Source organism: Equus przewalskii, chromosome 20, assembly GCF_037783145.1.
Source record: "Equus przewalskii isolate Varuska chromosome 20, EquPr2, whole genome shotgun sequence".
NCBI classification, from domain to species: domain Eukaryota; kingdom Metazoa; phylum Chordata; class Mammalia; order Perissodactyla; family Equidae; genus Equus; species Equus przewalskii.
In genome coordinates this window covers 2,459,278-2,477,620 of record NC_091850.1, presented here as the reverse complement: position 1 = coordinate 2,477,620, position 18,343 = coordinate 2,459,278, and the positions used below count along the sequence as shown (strand labels likewise).

General features: G+C 60.6%; 1 protein-coding gene across 1 annotated transcript; it reads right to left on the bottom strand.

The window, feature by feature from the left end:
* Positions 1–214: 214 nt before the first annotated feature.
* COLGALT1 (collagen beta(1-O)galactosyltransferase 1) lies at positions 215–18,310 on the bottom strand. The gene is made up of 12 exons (XM_070587384.1): positions 17,934–18,310; positions 16,665–16,775; positions 15,881–15,998; positions 11,846–11,980; positions 10,478–10,682; positions 9,357–9,476; positions 5,063–5,139; positions 4,886–4,992; positions 4,489–4,621; positions 3,125–3,252; positions 1,964–2,170; positions 215–1,798 (listed from the first exon to the last, which is right to left on the bottom strand). The coding sequence occupies exons 1-12, from the start codon at positions 18,194–18,196 to the stop codon at positions 1,531–1,533; spliced, it is 1,872 nt and encodes a 623-aa protein (XP_070443485.1). The 5' UTR covers positions 18,197–18,310; the 3' UTR covers positions 215–1,530.
* Positions 18,311–18,343: the final 33 nt, after the last annotated feature.

The following is an 18,343-nucleotide window of genomic DNA, read 5'->3' as shown; positions in this document are numbered from 1 at the left end:
CCCCTCCTCGTTGCAGGGACCCCGCAGGCGGAGGGAGGGGGCCGTCTGACGGGGCGGCCGGGAAAGCGGGGCTCCCACTAGCCCCCCACGCTCACCCCACTGGCGGCTTCTCTCCAGCCCCGTTCCCGCCCGCCTCGGCCGGCAGCAGGGGTGGGAGTGGGAGGCACGTGGGGGCGCGCAGAGCACTGGACCGAGAAGACAACCCAGACTGACGTCAAAATTAACCAGGAACATTTAATAAAAAAATAGGCGAGTCATCTAGGACCCGGCCCGGCGAGCAGTGACCCTTAAAAGAGCGAAGCCCGGCCGGCCGGCTCCGACATTCATCCCGCTGAAGGCACAGCAAGTCCTGCGGCCTGTGCTGGGGACACTGCCGAGGCCATGGGCGGCCCGGACACGTGAGGCCGCCACAGGCTCGGACAGAGGAGCCCCTGAGCAGCCCCAGAGCACAGCTGAGACGCAGGCCGGGAAGTCAAGCCCACGGTCGGAGTGGGGACGGGAGCCCCAGCCCCCATCTTCATCCCTCGCCCCCTCCAGGGGGGCTGGGTCCAGGGGGCTCGCATGAGGCCGTGTGGTCGCTGGGACCCACCACTGCCCCTGGCGAGGGAAGTCACCCCCCTCCTGGGTGGTGGCAAGATGTTGTCTGCACACAGCTCAGGTGACTGGGGAACGAGGGAGAACAGAACTCAGTCAGCTTTTCTCCAACCCCACTGGGGGTCCATGAGGTCTGGTACACAGTAGGCCTTCAATCAATGCCTGCTGCATGAAGAAATGAAAGGACTCGTCATGTTCATCTCTGTGGCCCAGCACGTGGGTGAGGAACGCTGAGTGAGCACTGGCAGTGTTTTGTGTCACTAACGCCTGGTGCACACTCAGTGTTCTTCAGACGTGTGGGGCAGAAACCAATTAGACCAAGAAGCACCTTGTTTCCTTCCATCCCCAACTCTGAGCTCAGCTCCCAGCACACAGCAGGCACTCAATAAGTGCAGAGTCAATAAGAACTTGTCTTTGCATCACAGGTACCAGGTACATGATAGGTGCTCAACGGGTTTGAATAAATGTTAAAATGTCTTGTTTATCTCAATATTCCCCAAGCCTGGAGTGGTGCTCCATATACAGTAGGCACTCAATAAATACCTGAATTAATTTAAAAAATGAATGCATACACTAGTGCCTGACTCTTGGGGGAAGCAATAAATGCCTGATGACTGAATCAATCAGTGACTGAGGGGATAAGAACGCGTCATTTGCTGCCAAAGCACAGGAAACCGGTACACAGTAAATGCTTGAAAAGTTTCGAGCGCACGAAGAGCTGAACGATGGATTGCTCCCACCCAATGCCCCGGTGCCGAGCCCTGTTCCTGGCATACAGTAGGCACTCCATTAATGCTGCCTGCGTGCATGTGATTGCCGAGCGAAAACGGGCAGGCCGCCGCCCTGCCTGGAGAGCCCTCGTGGCCTGCCAGGGCTCCACAGGGGCCCCGCTGTCCCTGGTGAGCAGGCAGAGGCCGGGCCTGGGGCGGCCGCCCCTCAGAGCTCATCACGGGCCGCGCTGTCCAGCGGCGACTGCAGCACATCTGAGTTCTTGGCCTCGCGGCTCAGGGCCTGCTGCTCCCGCATCTTCTGGGATTTGGCACGGTCCCAGTCGGTCTTGACATGCTCGTTGTCCCACACGACCGAGGTCTCTGTGTCACTCACATACCCATCGTCCCCCGTGTAGTGTGTGGGGTAGACGAGCAGGGGCTCCACGGAGAAGGCGTGCAGGTTGCGGGGGGAGAAGTGGCTCTTGTACTCGGACCTGGGGGGAGGGGGCCGTGAGGGGTGGCAGTCCCTCCCCCTGGGGAAGGGACAGATGGAAGGACAAGTGGCCAGAGGAAAAGACCCCTCCCCGGGGTCTGGGAGCCCCGCCCCACCCAGGACAGCCACTCAGCGAGACCCCAGCCCGCCTGCCCGTGGCCCTCACACTGGGTGCTTGTCGAACATGACGGGCAGGAACTCATCGACGGGCAGCATCTTGGCGAGCGGCTGGGCGGCCAGCAGCTTGCGGGCGCCTTGCTGGGAGAGCACGTAAGCCAGCGTCCAGTAGGAGTAGTCGGCCTCCACCAGGTTCCTCACTCGGGGCACGGCCTTCTCAGGGCGCTCCACTTGCATGCGCTTCCGGCCCACATAGCTGGGGTGCAGAATGGGGGCACTGTCACCCTCCTGCTCACCAGAGAACACTAATCCAGAAAGCCAGGGATCCAGGGAGCCGCTGGCCCTGGGGTGGGAGTGGGTGGGGCGGGTTTGGAGAGCAATGAGGAGGCTGGTGTGGCTGGACCGGGAGGATGACAGGGTCTGGGGCCCACAGGGAAGAGAGTAGGTTTTTACCATGGGCACTAGGGAGCCATGGGAGGATTTGGAGCTGGGGAGAGTAGGATACCTATAACATTTTCTGAGGCTGTGCCACAAGGCAAGAGAGTGGGGCTGAGGGGGACGCTGCTCTGGGTTCAGGGGGCTGTGGGGCAGTAGAGCAAGGGGGATGGATATGGTGAGCAGTCAAGAATGAAAGGGTACAGCTACTATTCATATTACTAGCATGGTCCAGAGTCTGGGGCCTAGAACCTGGATCGCAGTCCTGCACACAGGAGGGGGAGAAAGAGGGCGGGAGGAAAGGCGAGAAGGACAGAGGGAGAGAGAGGGAGAGAACAAACCAACCCCCCTATAAGGAGATTCTAAAGTACTCTTGCAGAAATATGCTGGCCACACCCCACCTGGGGCTGGTCTAAGACCCAAGCTTCTTGACTACGCCCCACACTCAGCCACCCCCAGCTTCTGACCACGCTCCCAAGCGCTGACTACAGCTACCCAAGCTCCCCAGCCACGCCCCACTCCCTACAGAACCCCCTCAAGTCTCCAGGCCCTGACGAACCCGCCCCCCACAGCTGGGTCCATAAACTGACCTACCCCACAGGCCTTAGGCCAAGCCCCATGCACTGACTGCTCTCAGGTCCAGGACCACGGAGTGCCTCACACAGGCCACATGCCAGTCCTCCTAGCATACCCCCAAGAGCTGGCCCAACCCATTAACCTGCAGACGCCCTCAGACCTATAGGGTCTCGGCCACACCCCCAAGCCCCATACGCACATGAGGTCCCAGTCCAGACCCTCCCGGTCCACATCCCGCATGAGGTTCATCAGGCGCCTCTTGAAGAAGATCTCAAAGCGCAGGTCGTCCTCAAACACCAGCGACTTCTGCAGCCCCCGGTCGACGACCTGAGGGAGGACACCCGCCCAGGCCCGGGGAGATCAAGGCTCGGCCCTGAAGCCGGCTCTGCCTAAAGGCTCTGGGGCAGCAGGAAAGAAGCAAACGCACCCCTCCCCCACCACTTTCTGGATCCACCTCCTCCACACTTGGCTAGACGCCCCAACCTGGCCTGGCTGCTTCCCCACCCCGGGGCCAGGGCCTGGGCTGTGTCTTTGACACAGAACGCCCTCCTTCAAGTAGCAGCAGGCAGGCTCCCTCTCACCTCAGCTCAAATGTCATCCACCCAATCCTCCCTGACCACCATCCAAATATGCCAGCTGAGGACAATTCATAGCCCTGGGGCCTCTCCTGTAGACACAGCTCACTTATTTCATTGTAGTTTATTTCTTTGTGGTTTATCATCACTCTCCCCACCTTGCGGGGCTGTGAGCCCCCTATTGGGGGTGGGGGGGGTCTCTCTTGGTGGCTGTTGTCCCCAGCACCAGCCCTGGTGCACAGTAGGTGCTTGGCAAATGTTCCCTGAATGAATGAACTTGAGAATCTTCATGACTGCCCCCCTGAGACTGTGACTCTGTCATCTGGGGAAACTGAGGCTCAGACTGGGAAGTGCCTTCCTTGCTCACAGGGCTCACCCCTCTAAGAGGCAGGGCCAGACCTGAACTAGGGTTCCCCCAGCTCCAGGGCCACCTGGACACCACAACCTCTGCCCCATGCTATCCACCATGAATCTCAGGAAAGGAGGGCAGGGGAGCCCCTCCCCACACACCCTCCCACCCCGCAGCCAGATGCCGCATCTGGCCTCACACCTGACAGCCCCAAGTTCAAATCCCAGCCTGACGTCTTCATTCATCACAGCCTCTCCCTCCAAGGGTGGCTCACGAGCCCCCAGGCTGACAGGTACCAATGAGTGGGGTCCATGATGGCTAACGTCACCAAGACTGTTACTTCTATTAGCAAGCATTGAGCACAGAGCCCAGGCTCCAAGGACACTGGACAACAGCTGGGCATGAGGAGGCCTCAGACCCCACCTATTCCAGGAACTGGGCTCCCCGCCCTGTCCCCAGGCTGCTTGCACAACGGCACAGTGGGGGACAGCAGCTCCCCTGCCCAGGGGTCCGGGCACGGGCCGGGGAAGGATGCGCTGAAGAGGCCGTCCCGCTGCGAGTCTGGAAGCCCGCGTGGGGCGCAGGCAACTCCCTCCCTGAGCCGTAAGGAGGCTGAGGGCCCCACCCCGCCAGACCCACCTCCTTCCAGATGTTGTAGTGGCTGAGGAAGCAGCCCAGCTCCCCCTTGGTGAGGGGCCGCCCGTGGTAGGGGTCCCGGTAGCCAGGCAGCATCTGGATGCCCAGCGCCTCCACCTGGCTGGTGTTCATGGCCCTGGAAGGGCAAAGGAGGGGTCGGCGGGAGACCACCCTCGAGTCCACCATCAGCGTTCCCCTCTGGCTGAGCCGCCAACTCCGTCTCCCGCTGTTAGCACCCCTGCTGGACCCCACGAAGCCAGGTCTGCCAGGGCGGGGTCCACCTGAGCGCACGTCGGCCAGCCCCTCTAGGGTCGGACTCCCCTCCCCTCCCCTCCACGGTGCCACCAGCACAGTCCACGCCCAGGTGTGGAGCCACCCCTCCCACCGAGGCGGGACTCACTTGCCGTCCACAGCCTCCACCAGCCGGCACTCGATCTCCTGCGCCCTCAGCGCTTCCAGCATGCGTGTCCGCCGGTCCTGCCGTCGCTTCAGGTTGATCATGAAGACCTGCGGCCCAGAGACTCCGTCAGACCCACGGGCCAGCGCATCACCCCACCCCCCGGAAGGCCTGGCCCACCTCATCAAAGCCCATCTTGTCAGGCATCTTGGTGGGCACTGAGATGAACCGGGAGGGCTCCACTGGTGGATGTTTCACTGTGGGGCAGAGAGAAGCCAAGGGGTCAGTGGGGTTACAGGGGGGCTCCAGCCTCTTTCCAGTGCCCCATCCACAGCCCCTCCTTGGCTCCATAGCACCCCAAGCTCCTCAGCCTGTGTTGGAGACCCTGCCTGACCTGGCCGCACCTACAACGCCCGTGCTAGTCTCCCCCCTACGCCTACTCATTCTGGCTGCTGGTACCCCAAACTCACCCATTCCAACCTCAGGACCTTTGCACAGGCTGGGCCTCTGCCAGGAACACCCTTCCTTCCTCCCCCTGAATTCTCAGCTAAGAGGCCTCTTGATGAGGGCAGGGGAGCCTCCTAATGTCCTAGGCTGAGCCGGGTACCTCCTCCATCAAACCCCTCGCCTTGCTGTCCCAACTCCCTGGCTCCCTGTCCATCTCCCCTCAGCCTCCCAGGACAGATGCTAGGTCTGCCCACTCACACTGGGTCCCCAGTACCCAACACAGGGCTCAGCCACAGCAGGCGCTCAATAATTACTCAGCATGAACACAGAAATGATGGTGAGCTGTGTGGCTTGGAATGACGGCCTCCTCTATAAATGGGCTAATAAACCTCTCAGAGGTTTCACAAAAAGATGCCGTGAAATCACACGTTGTTATGGGTTGAACTGTGTCCCCTAAAAAGGTATGTTGGTGTCCCAACCCACACAACCTCAGAACACAACCTTATCTGGAAAGAGGGTCTTTACAAAGGTGGTCAAGTCAAAAGGAGCTCATCAGGGTGGGCCCGAATCCAACAGGGCTGGGGTCCTTAGAAAAATGGGGAATTTGGATGCAGAGACACACACAGAGGGAAGACGGCATGAAGACATGTCATGGCCGTGGGACCGCAGTGACGTGTCTACAAGCCAAGGGACACCAAGATTTCAGAGTGCTCATGGTGTGTCGCCCTTGTAGCTGCCGTGAGCAATGCTCAGGCCACAGCCCGGGGCCTGGCTTGGCACGTCTCTGATGGTTTGCTGAGAAGGACTGGATCCACACGTGAACATGGCCTGGCAAGGTCCCTGCCTGCCCACCAGGGTGGCCCCGAGAAGCCCAGCACGACGGTGAGTGTGGCAGCCGCCTCGCCAAGGACGAAGGCTCAGGTGAGCTCGAGGGACAGACTCCAGCCCTCTGTCTGGGAGAGGCCTGGGCAGCCCTGGCCTTCCCCAGGGACACCATAGCCTGGGGCCTCCTCCCACCCAGAACCCTTCCCAGCTCCCGACCCCCCGGGCTCTCTTTGGAGAAGCCGGAGAACCCAGGCCAAGGCTTTGGGATCCGAAGACTCGAGTTCAAATGCCAGGTGCCCTTTCCCTCCTCTGTCTGAGCCTCTGCCCACACTGGTGGGGGGTGTGGACAGCCACAGTACCAGGCTGTGGGGTGGAGGGTCCCTTCTCCCTTCGTCAGTTCCGGGAGAATGGGGCACATCAGGCATCCTGAAGGAGCAGAGCAATGCTGCCTTCCCAGAGGCCCGGGTCACAGCGACAACCCTCAGACCCATCACGGGGTGAAAAACTGAATGTGCCCAAAGAGAGGCCTGGCCGGGGCCCCCCGCTCCTGGCGGTGGGAGCCCTCAGAACGTCCTGCCTGATAAGAGCGTCTGTTTGAAACCAACGCACAGACAGAGACCAGACCAGTGGTTATGGGATGGGGAGGGGGTGGTGGGGGTGAAGGGATAACGGGGCACGTGTACGGTGACGGCAACTAGATTTGGAGAACACGATCCAGTCTACACATCAGTCGAAATGTAATGATGTACACTGGACACCTACAGAACGCTATAAACTAAGGAGACCTCAATTTTTAAAAAAAGACTATCTTTGTTTGCCTGGGGCCTTGGGTCACACTGGGTGGTCTATGTCAACAGTGTGATTTCGGGTGGGGGTCTTGGGTCATGTCTTTTCAGCTCCCCTCTGTAGGGGCTGGAGACAAAGGTCAGCCATGCAGGCAGTCAGCCAGGTCCACCTCTGTGAGCCCCCATAAAAACCCTGGACACCGAGGCCTGGGGAGCATCCCTGGTGGCAGTACACCATGCGTGCGGTCACACATTGGTGCTGGAGGAAGTAAGCGCTGTCCCCATGACTCCATGGGGAGGGGACAAGCAGAAGCTCCGTGCATGGAGCTCTCCTGGATGCCGCCCCATGCACCTCGTCCCTTTGCTGACTGCAATCTGGCCCTTCTGCTGTAACAAACCCTAACTGCATGCACAACAGCTTCAGTGAGTTCTGAGAGCTTTCAGCAAATTATCAAACCTGAGCTGGGGCTCAGAGACCCTGAGCCTGCGACGGGGGTGAGAAGTGAGGGTGACCTCACGGACGTTCCTAACCTCGCGCACAATAATGCATGTGCAGAACCCTCTCACACGCAGGTATGGAACTCATTGCAACTCTGGGAAAAATGAGAAACGCGCTCCATGTCCCTCAGGAGGAGAGAGAAAGCGACATAGTAAAGTGACGTGGGACACAGCCAAGAGGGGATAAATCTGTGGTTGAAAGTCCCCATGGACTACTACGCGGCAGGCAAGGGAGCAAGCCACAGCCGCACACGGCAGCCGGTGATGGCAGAGACAGGATGCTGAGCGGAAGATGCCGCACACGAGTGGCACAAGGTGCAAGTCCTCTGACACGAAGCACCAGACGGGCAGAACCCGTCCGCCAACGCAATTGGGACAGCGCAAGCCCAGGGGAAGCCAGGGCCTGGCCTGGAGCTGACGAGGAGGTTGTAAACAACCATGCCGCCCATCACCCATCCCTACCGTGTGCCCTAACACTCGACACACAGGATTCACAGTGAGCTGGGTTTATGGGGCCATTGGCAAAGATGCCCATCGTCCGTGAGCAGGTGGGGCGGGACGCAGCTGCAGGTCCCTGGACGCAGGGCCCATCACTCCGAGCTTTGCTGCAAGTCTGAAATTTCACTGCGAGAAACGTTTCTGCAGACGTGAAAAATCACGAGCACAGCCCGGTCCGGGGCCCACACGTGCATGGGAGAGAAAAGGCGGTTTTCACACGGACCGTGAGGCAGTCTCTGCACAAGTGCCTGAAACCCCCGAGCCTGCTGTCCACCTGTGTGCTCTGCCCTGGCCCCGAGACAGGAGAACATCCCCGCCTCCGTCGTGCCTGAGCTGTGACAGTGGCGTGAACAGCAGCCCCACGGGACATAACAGAAGCACACGTGAAGATGCGAGCTAGGAAACTGGCAGCTGCAGCCGCACTCCTCTGGGCCTGGCCGCTGGGTCTGGGGGCCACAGGCAGGGACCCGCCCTCGTGACTGCGGCCCAGGGCTGCAGCTGGGCTGGGGCCTACGTGTAACAAGTGCTCAGGGGCTGCCCCGAGACAGAGGGCAGGGTGCCATTCCATACTCAGCCACCAGAGGGAAACACACACACACACACACACACACACGCACATACACACACACAGAACCTTCTAGAAGCAGTTAAGAGTGGGAAACAGCCCCAGCAGAGGCCTGGCCCTCCCGGCCCCTCCCCATGGGCGCTGCCTCACAGCTCGGCCAGGACTGAGTGTCTGTTGCTCCCCAGCCAGCCGGGGGGCGGGGGGCAGCCCTCCTCCCACAACCTGGGCGCGCTGCCCAGGGGCCCACCAGAGGGACAGCTGCCAGTTTAATAGTTTATGGATCTATTTACACGGTATCAGAAGAACAGAGACTTGCACTTGTGGTAAAAATACATAGTTTCCTTTTTAAAATAAATATATTCAAGCGGAAAAAAGAGGCGTCTGCTCAAGATAAATATTAAATAAACAGTGGGCCTGAGGGTTGGAAACGGCACTTGAGGATTCCTCAGTGACGACCGCCCTCCCGCCCTGCTCCCCAGCCTCCAGGCCCCCCCGGACTGCCCTGGGGAAAAGGCCTGCCCGCCCAGCTCAGCCCCCTGCTGCCACACCCACCTCGCCCGTTTCCAGAGCCCACGGCCACCAGCCTCCCGGCCTGTGCACGAGCTGCTCCCTTGGGCTGCAGGCCTCTTTCTGGCTAACACCTACTCACCCTGCACCTTAATGCCACCTCCCCCAGGAAACCCACCCTGACTGCCCCAAGCACACCATGCATAGGTACTTGCAAAGCCAGTGCTCCATGAGAGCAGGATAATGGTCCACCCTATTCCCGCCAGATCCCCAGTGCCCAGCCAAGGGACGGGCAGCCAGTTGACAGCTGTGAGGGTGCCCAGCGAGGGGGTGGCGCGGGCGGACTCACCCATGACCTCCAGCTGCACGTGCAGGAAGCTCTCGGCCTCGTCCTGGAGGGTGCTGTGCGCCCGCAGCGGCACGGGCAGGAAGCCGTACACCTCCCTGTTGCACGCGTACATCTGCACCTCTGCACGGGAGAGCGTGGTCAGAGCCGGCACGCACGCGAGGCCCACAGGGCCAGGGGCGCAGAGGGGCCGCCAGACACCCGGCCAACGGCGGGACTGGCGCCCTCTGGGCCCATAGGGCTCGTGACGGCGGACAGCCCAACCCTCGAAGAGGCGCCCTTACGTGGGGCAGGGGACACAGTGCCCGTGAGGTCGGTAGCGCCACCTCCGCCTGCGTTTGTCCTTCTCCAGACGGCTTACATCCTTACAACAAGGACGCATCATTTTTTAAAGTGCAAAACCCAACGGAAATGATTTTCATGTTAATTGGCTAACTTCTCCTGGAAAGAGCCGGATGGGGACCATCTTTAGCCTGCGGGCACCAGTGTCCGTTTCAGCAGCCAGGTCTGCCGCTGGGACGCAGCAGCCCTGGACCACGCTTACGTGGTGGGCCTGGCTGTGTGTGACGAAACTTTACCTATACACACTGAAATTTGAATTTCAGATAATTTTCAGATGTCGTAAGATATTATTCTTCATTTTTTTCTAACCACTTAAAAACGTAAAAACCATTCTGAGCTTGTAGTCATACAAAAACAGATGGTAGGCTAGATTTTGCCCCAGGCCATAGTTTGCCAACCTCTGGCTTAAAATAAATGACAGGTCAGCATATGGCTGTGTTCTCTTTCTTTTTAAAACTTTCTTTCCCCTAATTATCTGATTAAAATATGCTCAACTACAGAAAACGGGGAGAGTATAGAAAAATGTTGAGATGGAAATAACCTTTAAGAAATAGGTCTTAAAGATCTGGGGAGTAAGGCAACCAGCAAAGCTAGGGCTGCAGAGAGACTAGGTTCTGGAGACGGCATCCAAACACCTGGATACAGCCACACCTGAAGCCATCCCTGCACCCTGAAGTTTTGGTTCTGTGAACCTTCTGTGGGTTGTTTGAACATGCTCAGCACAGGTCCCAACAAACCAGCCAGACGATGCCCCCATGATGGCAAAGCCCCTGTGGGCTCACCTGCCTGCTTGCAGGAGAAGGCAAAAACGATGATGTCGTCGAAGGACCAGGTGTAGTCCGGGTGGGGAGGGTAGAACGCCAAGTTCCTGGAGGCCGCCTTCCGCAGGTCGATGAGGAACGTCGAGTGCACCATGGGCACTGCGAAGCAGCCGCGGCGCTCGCGCTTGCGAATGGGGATGTATGCAGGCGTGCGCCTGTAGTAGCCCTGTGCGGAGGGAGTGGAGTTCTGCACGGGCCCGGACGGCGAGGCTGGAGGCCCGGACGGCAGGCGCTGGGAACACGGGAGAGAAGCCCGGGCGCCAGCCTCTGGCTGCGGCGGCACTTCCTGAGCCCCGGGCTCTGGCGCGGCCAGTCGTCTGCCCCAGAGCCGCAGCGACGGGCCGTGGCAGGTCGGCAAAGGGAGACGGCCCCCCCTGCAGACCCAGCCAGAACTGCGGGCCAGACGGGCAGCGTCTGAGGGAGGAAATCAGACAGCTGCAACAGGGCCTGACACTCGCCACCCTGCGATTTACACGGACAGTGAACACCAGAGTGGCTTCAAGGAAGCAGCGGGTCTTGCAGAAGAGAAGTTTTGAAAGCTTCTGGAACAATCTAGCATTGGCCTCTCTTCCTTGTTCCTTTACAAATTGGCACTGTCAGCGCATAACATTTAGATTTATGCTACATATTTTAAGACATAGAAAACACTGAACTGCTCACTTTAAAATGGTGAATCTTATGCTATGTGAATCACACGTCAAGTTACAACAAAGACAGGAGGAGACAGGCTGGGGCAGCGTCCTGGCTCCAACCACTGACCCCGTCCTCTAGCATGGCCCCTGCTCCAGCACCCACCCCTTCCCTCCCCCTGGCTTTGCCTGCAACCCCACCCCCAACCCTGGAGACGGACTTGTGGCCCAGGCCTGGTCAATCAGAGCCCGGCATGTTCCTGGCGTCAATAATTGGTTCAGGGGTAAGAGGAGACGCCAAGGCCAAATCAGAGAGGATTCTGGCTGCATGCTGCTGGGATCGTTCCCCAGGAGTCTGAAAATGAAGCCACCCAAGGGATGGAGGAAGACAACACTGCTGTTTGAATACCTGGATCAAGCCTTGCTTGAAGTCCTACCACTTCCTAACTGTGTGGGCTTAAGCAAGTCACTTCCTCTCTCTGTGTTTCTGTTCCTGCCTCAGTAATGGGGTTGGGGTCGGGGGGAGATAACACAATCATGGACCCTCCCTCAAGGAGCTGCTGAAGGATTATCACGATGGTGGTGTAACATGTTCACCATGAGGCACTGTGAGGCTAAGTTAGACTCCAGCCACCGCCCCTACTTGCTCGGCCCAGTCCCCCCACTGCCGGGCCCCACCCGATGCCGGCAGCCCCCTGACCTGGGAAGTCATCCCACACCAGAAGTTGGAGTAGGCGGCCCGGGAATCCAGCATGGGGGCCACCACCGTCTTGTTCTCAGCGATGAGCAGGGACAGCGTGTCGGGGTTGAGGATCAGGTTGTCTGCGTCCACGAACTGCAAAACATGCGACACGGCATCAGCACCAGCCACCGGAGGGATGTGGGGGGCGGAGGTCAGCGTCCTGGGGGTCCGGGCACCCTGAGCAGTGCCGGGGGCCCCAGGGCGATGCCCGGCCCCTCCACCGACGGCACTGCCCTCAGCAATGAGCCAACCGTGGTGTACACAGGAAACACACTCGAGGAAGAGGAGGGAAGGGCCACACGGACCCAAGTGGGCCGCAGACACGGCGCTGGCGACAGCCTGCACGGGGTGGTGGGTGCGCCACATGGCTCTGTCCATGGGAGCTTCTAAAACGGCGGCGCTGCTAGAGGAGGCCGGGTGGGGCAGGCCCGCCTCTGTGGGGTGGCTGGAGGAACACACTGCTTTTCCAGGTGAGTCAGATGCCAATAAAGTTCGTAAAAATAGGATCTTTACATGAGGCTCTTTTCTTTTTCTTTAACACCTTGAATGTTGGGGTAAATAGATGATAGCTTGTTTACTGCCACCTTGAAGGAAATTCACCAACCCATTAACAGCCTCCCCGGGAGGGGGTGCCTGCAGGCTTCCCCACAACCGTGTCACCAATCCCATCCAGAAAGGCCAACCGGGATGTTTGTGGTCATGCTGTTTGTCACACGACCTTGGGGATGACCTGGAGTCTCGCAGCAGCGGCTCAGCTAGAGAAAGCCTGGCCCGCCCCGCTGCGGAATGGCGGCCTGGCACACGGTCCCATCTCCACAAGACATCCAGGACGGGCACCCGGGAATCATGCACAGAAAGCGGCTAGGTAAGGACACGCCTGTCGACCGGGACGTGAGCACCAGCCAGCCTGGCACAGAACCGCTGGGAAGGCGCGCTTTACTGCATCTGGTCCACAGACAGGGTTCCTGTTACCCACGTGGTATTTTCAGAACACCTGAATCACTTACACACAACACCAAAAACGAGAAGTCCGGCCTCCTCCAGCAAGACGGGACGGCGCTCCCCGTGGCAGCCACAGCGGGAGACGGGAGGCAGCCGCCCCAGGCCAAGCCACGCGCTGCGGAGTGTCCCTGCCCGGCCCCTGCGGCCCTCTGGACATACATGCAGTGAAAACAGCACAAGAGTCTGGCGGCTCCTCAAAGAGTTAAACACGGAGCTCCCGGACCCAGCGCCTCCACCCGGGGGGAGAGACACGAGAGAACCGGCAACAGCGACTCCAACAGATGTCTGGCCACCACGGCCACACGGGCAGCGAGCCAGGCATCCACTGACAGATGACGGATGCACGAAACGTGGGCCATCCACACAACGGAACAACACTCAGCCACAAAAGGACGAGGCCTGACCCGTGCCGCCGCGTGGATGGCCCTCGAAAGCCTGGAGCTGGGGGAGAAGCCGGCCCAGAGGCGACGGCGGGCGAGCCCGTCCCTCCGAAGCGTCCAGCACAGGCACGCCTGCAGCGAGAGGCAGCACATCGGTGGTCTGTGGGCTCGGGGAGGGGCTGGGGGGGCCGGGGCTCCTTCCAGTGTGATGGAAACTAGTTCTGGAACTAGCAGAGGGGGTGGTGGCCCAACGTGACAAACGCGCCAAATGCCGCAAACATCCACCGGAAAACGGTTACTGTCACGTTACGCAAACTGCACCTCAAGTAAAACACACAAAAAACACCCAGAAAGTGAGTCTCTCTGGGAGATAAGACTGCAAAGTTTGGGCTTGTTTTCCTTTCCTAAGCTCCTTATTTTTTCTTGTATATTTTCTTACAAGTAACACCCGTAGTGTTTATAAAGAGAGGCCTTTTAAATAAGAATTTGAAAACATTAGGCAAACGATTTCACACCCCCCTGTGGATTTCCAGAGCCCCGGTCACCACACTGCAGCGTGTGTCAAAGCTGCTTTGAGTCTGGAGCCAACACCTTGAGCTGCACCCACATTTGCTGAGGGAAGGAGGTGGGGACCAGGCACCGTCAGTCCATGGAGCACACCCCACGGAGGCGGATCGGCAACCCGGGAGGGGCCAGCCCGCCTCCGTGCCTCCCTGGTTCCCAGGCCCCAGCCCACCCTCCCCAAGCCTCCACTTTCCCATCTGCAAAATTCCGAGGAGGCGGCGGCGGCAGCCCACAGGCCCCAGGGAGAGCATGTTCCCTCCTCCCTCCTTCCGGGAGGCGGCTCCATCCTCCCCACTGGCTCTGGCAGGACGTGGGGACCTCCAAGCACCCTCCCAGCTGGTCCCCAAGCAGGGCCTACCCCCTTGGACTCAGAACACATCCTGAGCCCACAGGCCATTCCCACAGCCCCCGCCCAGGCCTGCACCCTGGCTTCCTGCTGCCCCACTCCGGCCCCAACCAGCCTGCTCCCCACGGCAGGCACAGGGCCTTCGGAAACTCACAGATCAGAATACGGGCCTCCCGGCTCACACTCACTGTGGCCCCCACTACCCTCACGGTGGAAGCCAAACCCCTCCCTCAGCCTGTGTCGTCTGCCCCCACCCACCACTTTGGCATCATCCTCTCCGTCACCCACTCAATCACTCCATTCCAGCCAACTGGCCTCCTCGCCAGGCCCTGAACGCCCCGAGTCGCTCCCTGCTCGTCCCTCTACCCCAGACACTGTCCCCCAGCACCCCCAAGGCTCTTTTGCTCCTTCAGGTCTCTGCCAGGGTCCCCTGCTAATGGAGGCACCCCCAGTCTGCTCACTCAACACCCCGGCCTGGTTATGCCAGCTGTCGTGGGCTGAATGGTGGTCCCCCAAGAAGATACGCTGAAGTGCTGACCCCGGGAGCCTATGGCTGTGACCTCATTTGGAAATAAGTCTTTGCAAACGTCACGAAGACCTAAGTTAAGATGTGGTCACGCTGGACTAGGGTGGGCCTTGAACCCAATGACCGGTGACCTCAGAAGAGCAGAAGAGACACAGAGAGGAGCCGTGTGACCAGAGCAGAGCCTGGGTGACGTGCCCACAAGCCAAGGGCGCCTGAGTCCCTAGAAGCTGGAGGAGGCCAGGAAGGACCCCGCAGAGCCTCTGGAGGGAGCCCTGCGACATGTGTGCTTCACACTTCCAGCCTCCAGAATGAACTGCCCGTGTTTCAAGCCCCCGTTTCAAGCCCCCGTGTGTGGTACTTGTCACGGCGGCCCCAGGACACTGATAAGCCATCAGCTGCCTTTCTATAGTCTCCTCCTGGCGCCAGCTGCCTTCCGCTACTTCCTCACTCAGTTCTGCTGGCTTTCTGGTCACGCCACCTTCCCTGGGGCACTCGGAGGCGGGGCTCAGCCTGTGCTGGCCCTCACCGTGTCCCCAGGTCCCACAGCAGGAGGGCCCCGGGAAGGACCTGCAGATGTATGCTGACTGACAGATAAAGGAGGCGCAGACGCGAGTTCGGGGCCTGGCGCTGCCAGGCTGGCGTTACTGCGTTCAACCTCCACGGGAGCAGCCGCGACACTGCCCTCCCCACCCGCACGAGGGAGACGTCCACGGGGGGTGGGGGGGTCACGGGCTGAGGGGCTCGCAGAAGGCCCGCGGGCACGCGGCCCAACACTACTGCGCTCAAGCCTCGACGTCCCCTCCTCCCAGAGGCAGCGCCAGCCCGGGGAGGAAGCGAAAGTCAGGCCTCAGCAGTTCGCCTCCGATGCCCTCACCCGACCCCTCCTCCAACGTCTCCGAGTGACCCAAGGGGCGACATCGTGGGACAGGCAGGGACAGCGACAAAGGTGGAGATGACACAAGTGTCCGACCCCCAGGTGACTGGGGACACAACCTGATGACCGAGAACCCAGGCAGCCCAGCAGCCCTCCAGCAGCCAGCTGTGTCACCTCTGACAGCTCCCTCCCCTCTCAGAGCCTCAGTCTACCCCTCTGTAAAATGGGGTCAAGGATGCTCCCTATGTCCTGCCGCCCGGCCTTCCCTCGGGCACCGCAGGCCTCCAGCCCCGGAACTCACCAGGATGTAATCAGCCCACATGTCCCGGGCCGACTTCAGGGCCGCCTGGCGCAGCTTCATGACATGCTCGTAGCGGGAGTCGGACCAGTGCTTGGGGCCCTCCTCGTCTGGGTAGGACCTGCGGAGAGGCAGCCGTGATGGGGGGGTGTCAGAGGGGGCTTCCTGGAGGAGGGGATCTGTAAGCTGGATCTGAAGGCTGGGAAGGAGCAAGAGGAGACAACAGGAGGAGGGGGTGTCCCGGCAGGGGTACGAAGGTACAGAGGTCCCCAGTGCTTCCTGCCCAAAGGTAGGAGAGCCCGAGGCAATCTGTAGGGTGGAGAGAAGGCTCAGCAATCAGAACGAGGGGGAGCAAGGGGCCGCAAAGGCCACTCCAGGCCACCTGAGGGGCACGGGGAGCCAGGGGAGAGGAGAAACTCTGGGGCCTGTCTTCCCGGACTCAGCAGCTGGTCGGGGCAGCGAGGGGGACAGGAATAAACCCAGACAGAGTGAAAGGAGCCCGGTGGGCACTGCCTGGGGTCTCCCGGGGAAGCTGGCGGCAGAGCCGGTGCGGAGGCAGCACTGGGCGGCCACCAGAAAGACCAGGAGAGGGAACTCCAGGTGGAGAGCAGGCCCGGGCCAACAGTCTGGAAGGGGATCACGGCCGCTGGTGAAGCTGAGGGAGGTGACAGGAGCCAGGTGGCAACAAGGACTGCAGAGCCCTGGGCTGCGAGCTGGGGTTCTGCCCAGAACCACAGGCAGTCGTGGCGGGGGAGGTGGGGTGTAGCCAGTCCCACTGGGCACTCACCTGGGCTCCTCCGCCGGCCGCCACTCCACAGAATGGTACAGACTCTTCACGGCCACGAGCCACTCCCGCAGCACAGCTGACGTGTTGTCTGAGTTGTGGTCTGTGGCCACCCTGTCGGTGGAGGGGGACAGTGAGCAAGGTTGGGGAGACTGAGGCCAGAAGGGGCAGCCGCCATGCAACCTGGGCTCTGAACCCGGCTCGGCCGCCGAGGCCAGAAGGGGCAGCCGCCATGCAACGTGGGCTCCGAACCTGGCTCAGCCGCCATCAGCTACACAACCCTGGGCAAGATGCTTCCCCTCCCCGTGCCTGTTCCCTCATCTGTTCCCTGGGGTGAGAGCAAGGCCCACTTCACTCCATCGGCACAGGCAGAGGGAATTAAACAAGCTAATTTCGGAAAAACACATTAGACACTATTAGTACCACTAAGCATCTAGGCTCTTACAACCAAGTTCGGCACTAAGTACATGCGATTTAATAAAAATACATAAATATCATACACCCCTGCCCCACCTTTCTCAATTCTCTCCTATGAGCAACACCACCTTATAGTAGGCTGTGATCATTCATTCATTCAACAAACATTTCTTAAGCACCAACTGTGTACTTAGATTATCCAAGCTGAGGAATCTCAGGAAGAGGGAAGAGGGACATTTGGGAGTCTAGTTTGACCATGGAGCCGAGAGCTATTCTCCCAAATGAATTGTTACTAAGTCGACAAGGACAGCAGTGATGACAGTAATAATAACCACGGCACCAAGTCCGTGATGCCAGACACAAGGGCTTCACACCCGTTAACTGGTTAATCTTCAGAGACAAACCAACTGGAGTTACATTAATACCCCCATTTTCCAGATGAGGAAACTGAGGCAGGAGGTGGGAAGTCATCCATCGGACATGTTCATGGCTCTGCCCCATCCTCCTTCCAGGAAGGACCCAGTTACCCCCTCGGATCCAGGCCCACTGGGGTCACGGGGCAGGGGACCAAGGCGGCAGCAAGGGCAGAAAGACTTTTAGTTAGGGGAAGCAGACAGCGGCCGAGGCAAGGCCCCAGGGCGCTCAGGCGCCCCTTCTTTGGAGCTGTGTGTGCTCCGCAGGGGGCAGGCGCCAGCCAGCAGGGCAGCGGCCGACACAGCCGAAAGGGCCGGGGCGGCGGGCAGGGCGCGGCCGGGGCGGCGGCGGGCGGCGGGCGGTGGGCAGGGCGCGGGCCGGGGGGCGGCGGCGGCGGACGGCGGAGGGCTGGCAGGGCGCGGGTCGGGGCGGCGGGCTCACCACAGCGCCGTGCGCTCCCGCGGGTGCCGCAGCCGCTCGATGGCGCCCAGGGTGGCGGGCAGCGCGTGGGCCGCGTTGCGCGCCAGCAGCGCGATGAGCACGCGCGGCGCCTGCAGCGGCGACTCGGGGCTCCAGCGCTCCTCGGGGAAGTAGGCGGCGGCGCCCGGCGGGCCCCCCAGCGGCGGCAGCGCCAGCAGCAGCAGCAGCAGCGACGCCGCGAGCGGCCGCCAGCGCCGCCGGCACGAGCGTAGGGACGCCGCCATCGCGCCACGCGTCGCCTTTAAGCAGCCTTTTCTGCCGGCTGGCGCGGACCGCGCCTTAAAGGGGCTGTCGGGGCCCCGCCCCTGCCGTGAGCCTTAAAGGGGAGGAGAACGCCTGACAGGAACCAGCCGTCAGGGCCCGCCTCCGGA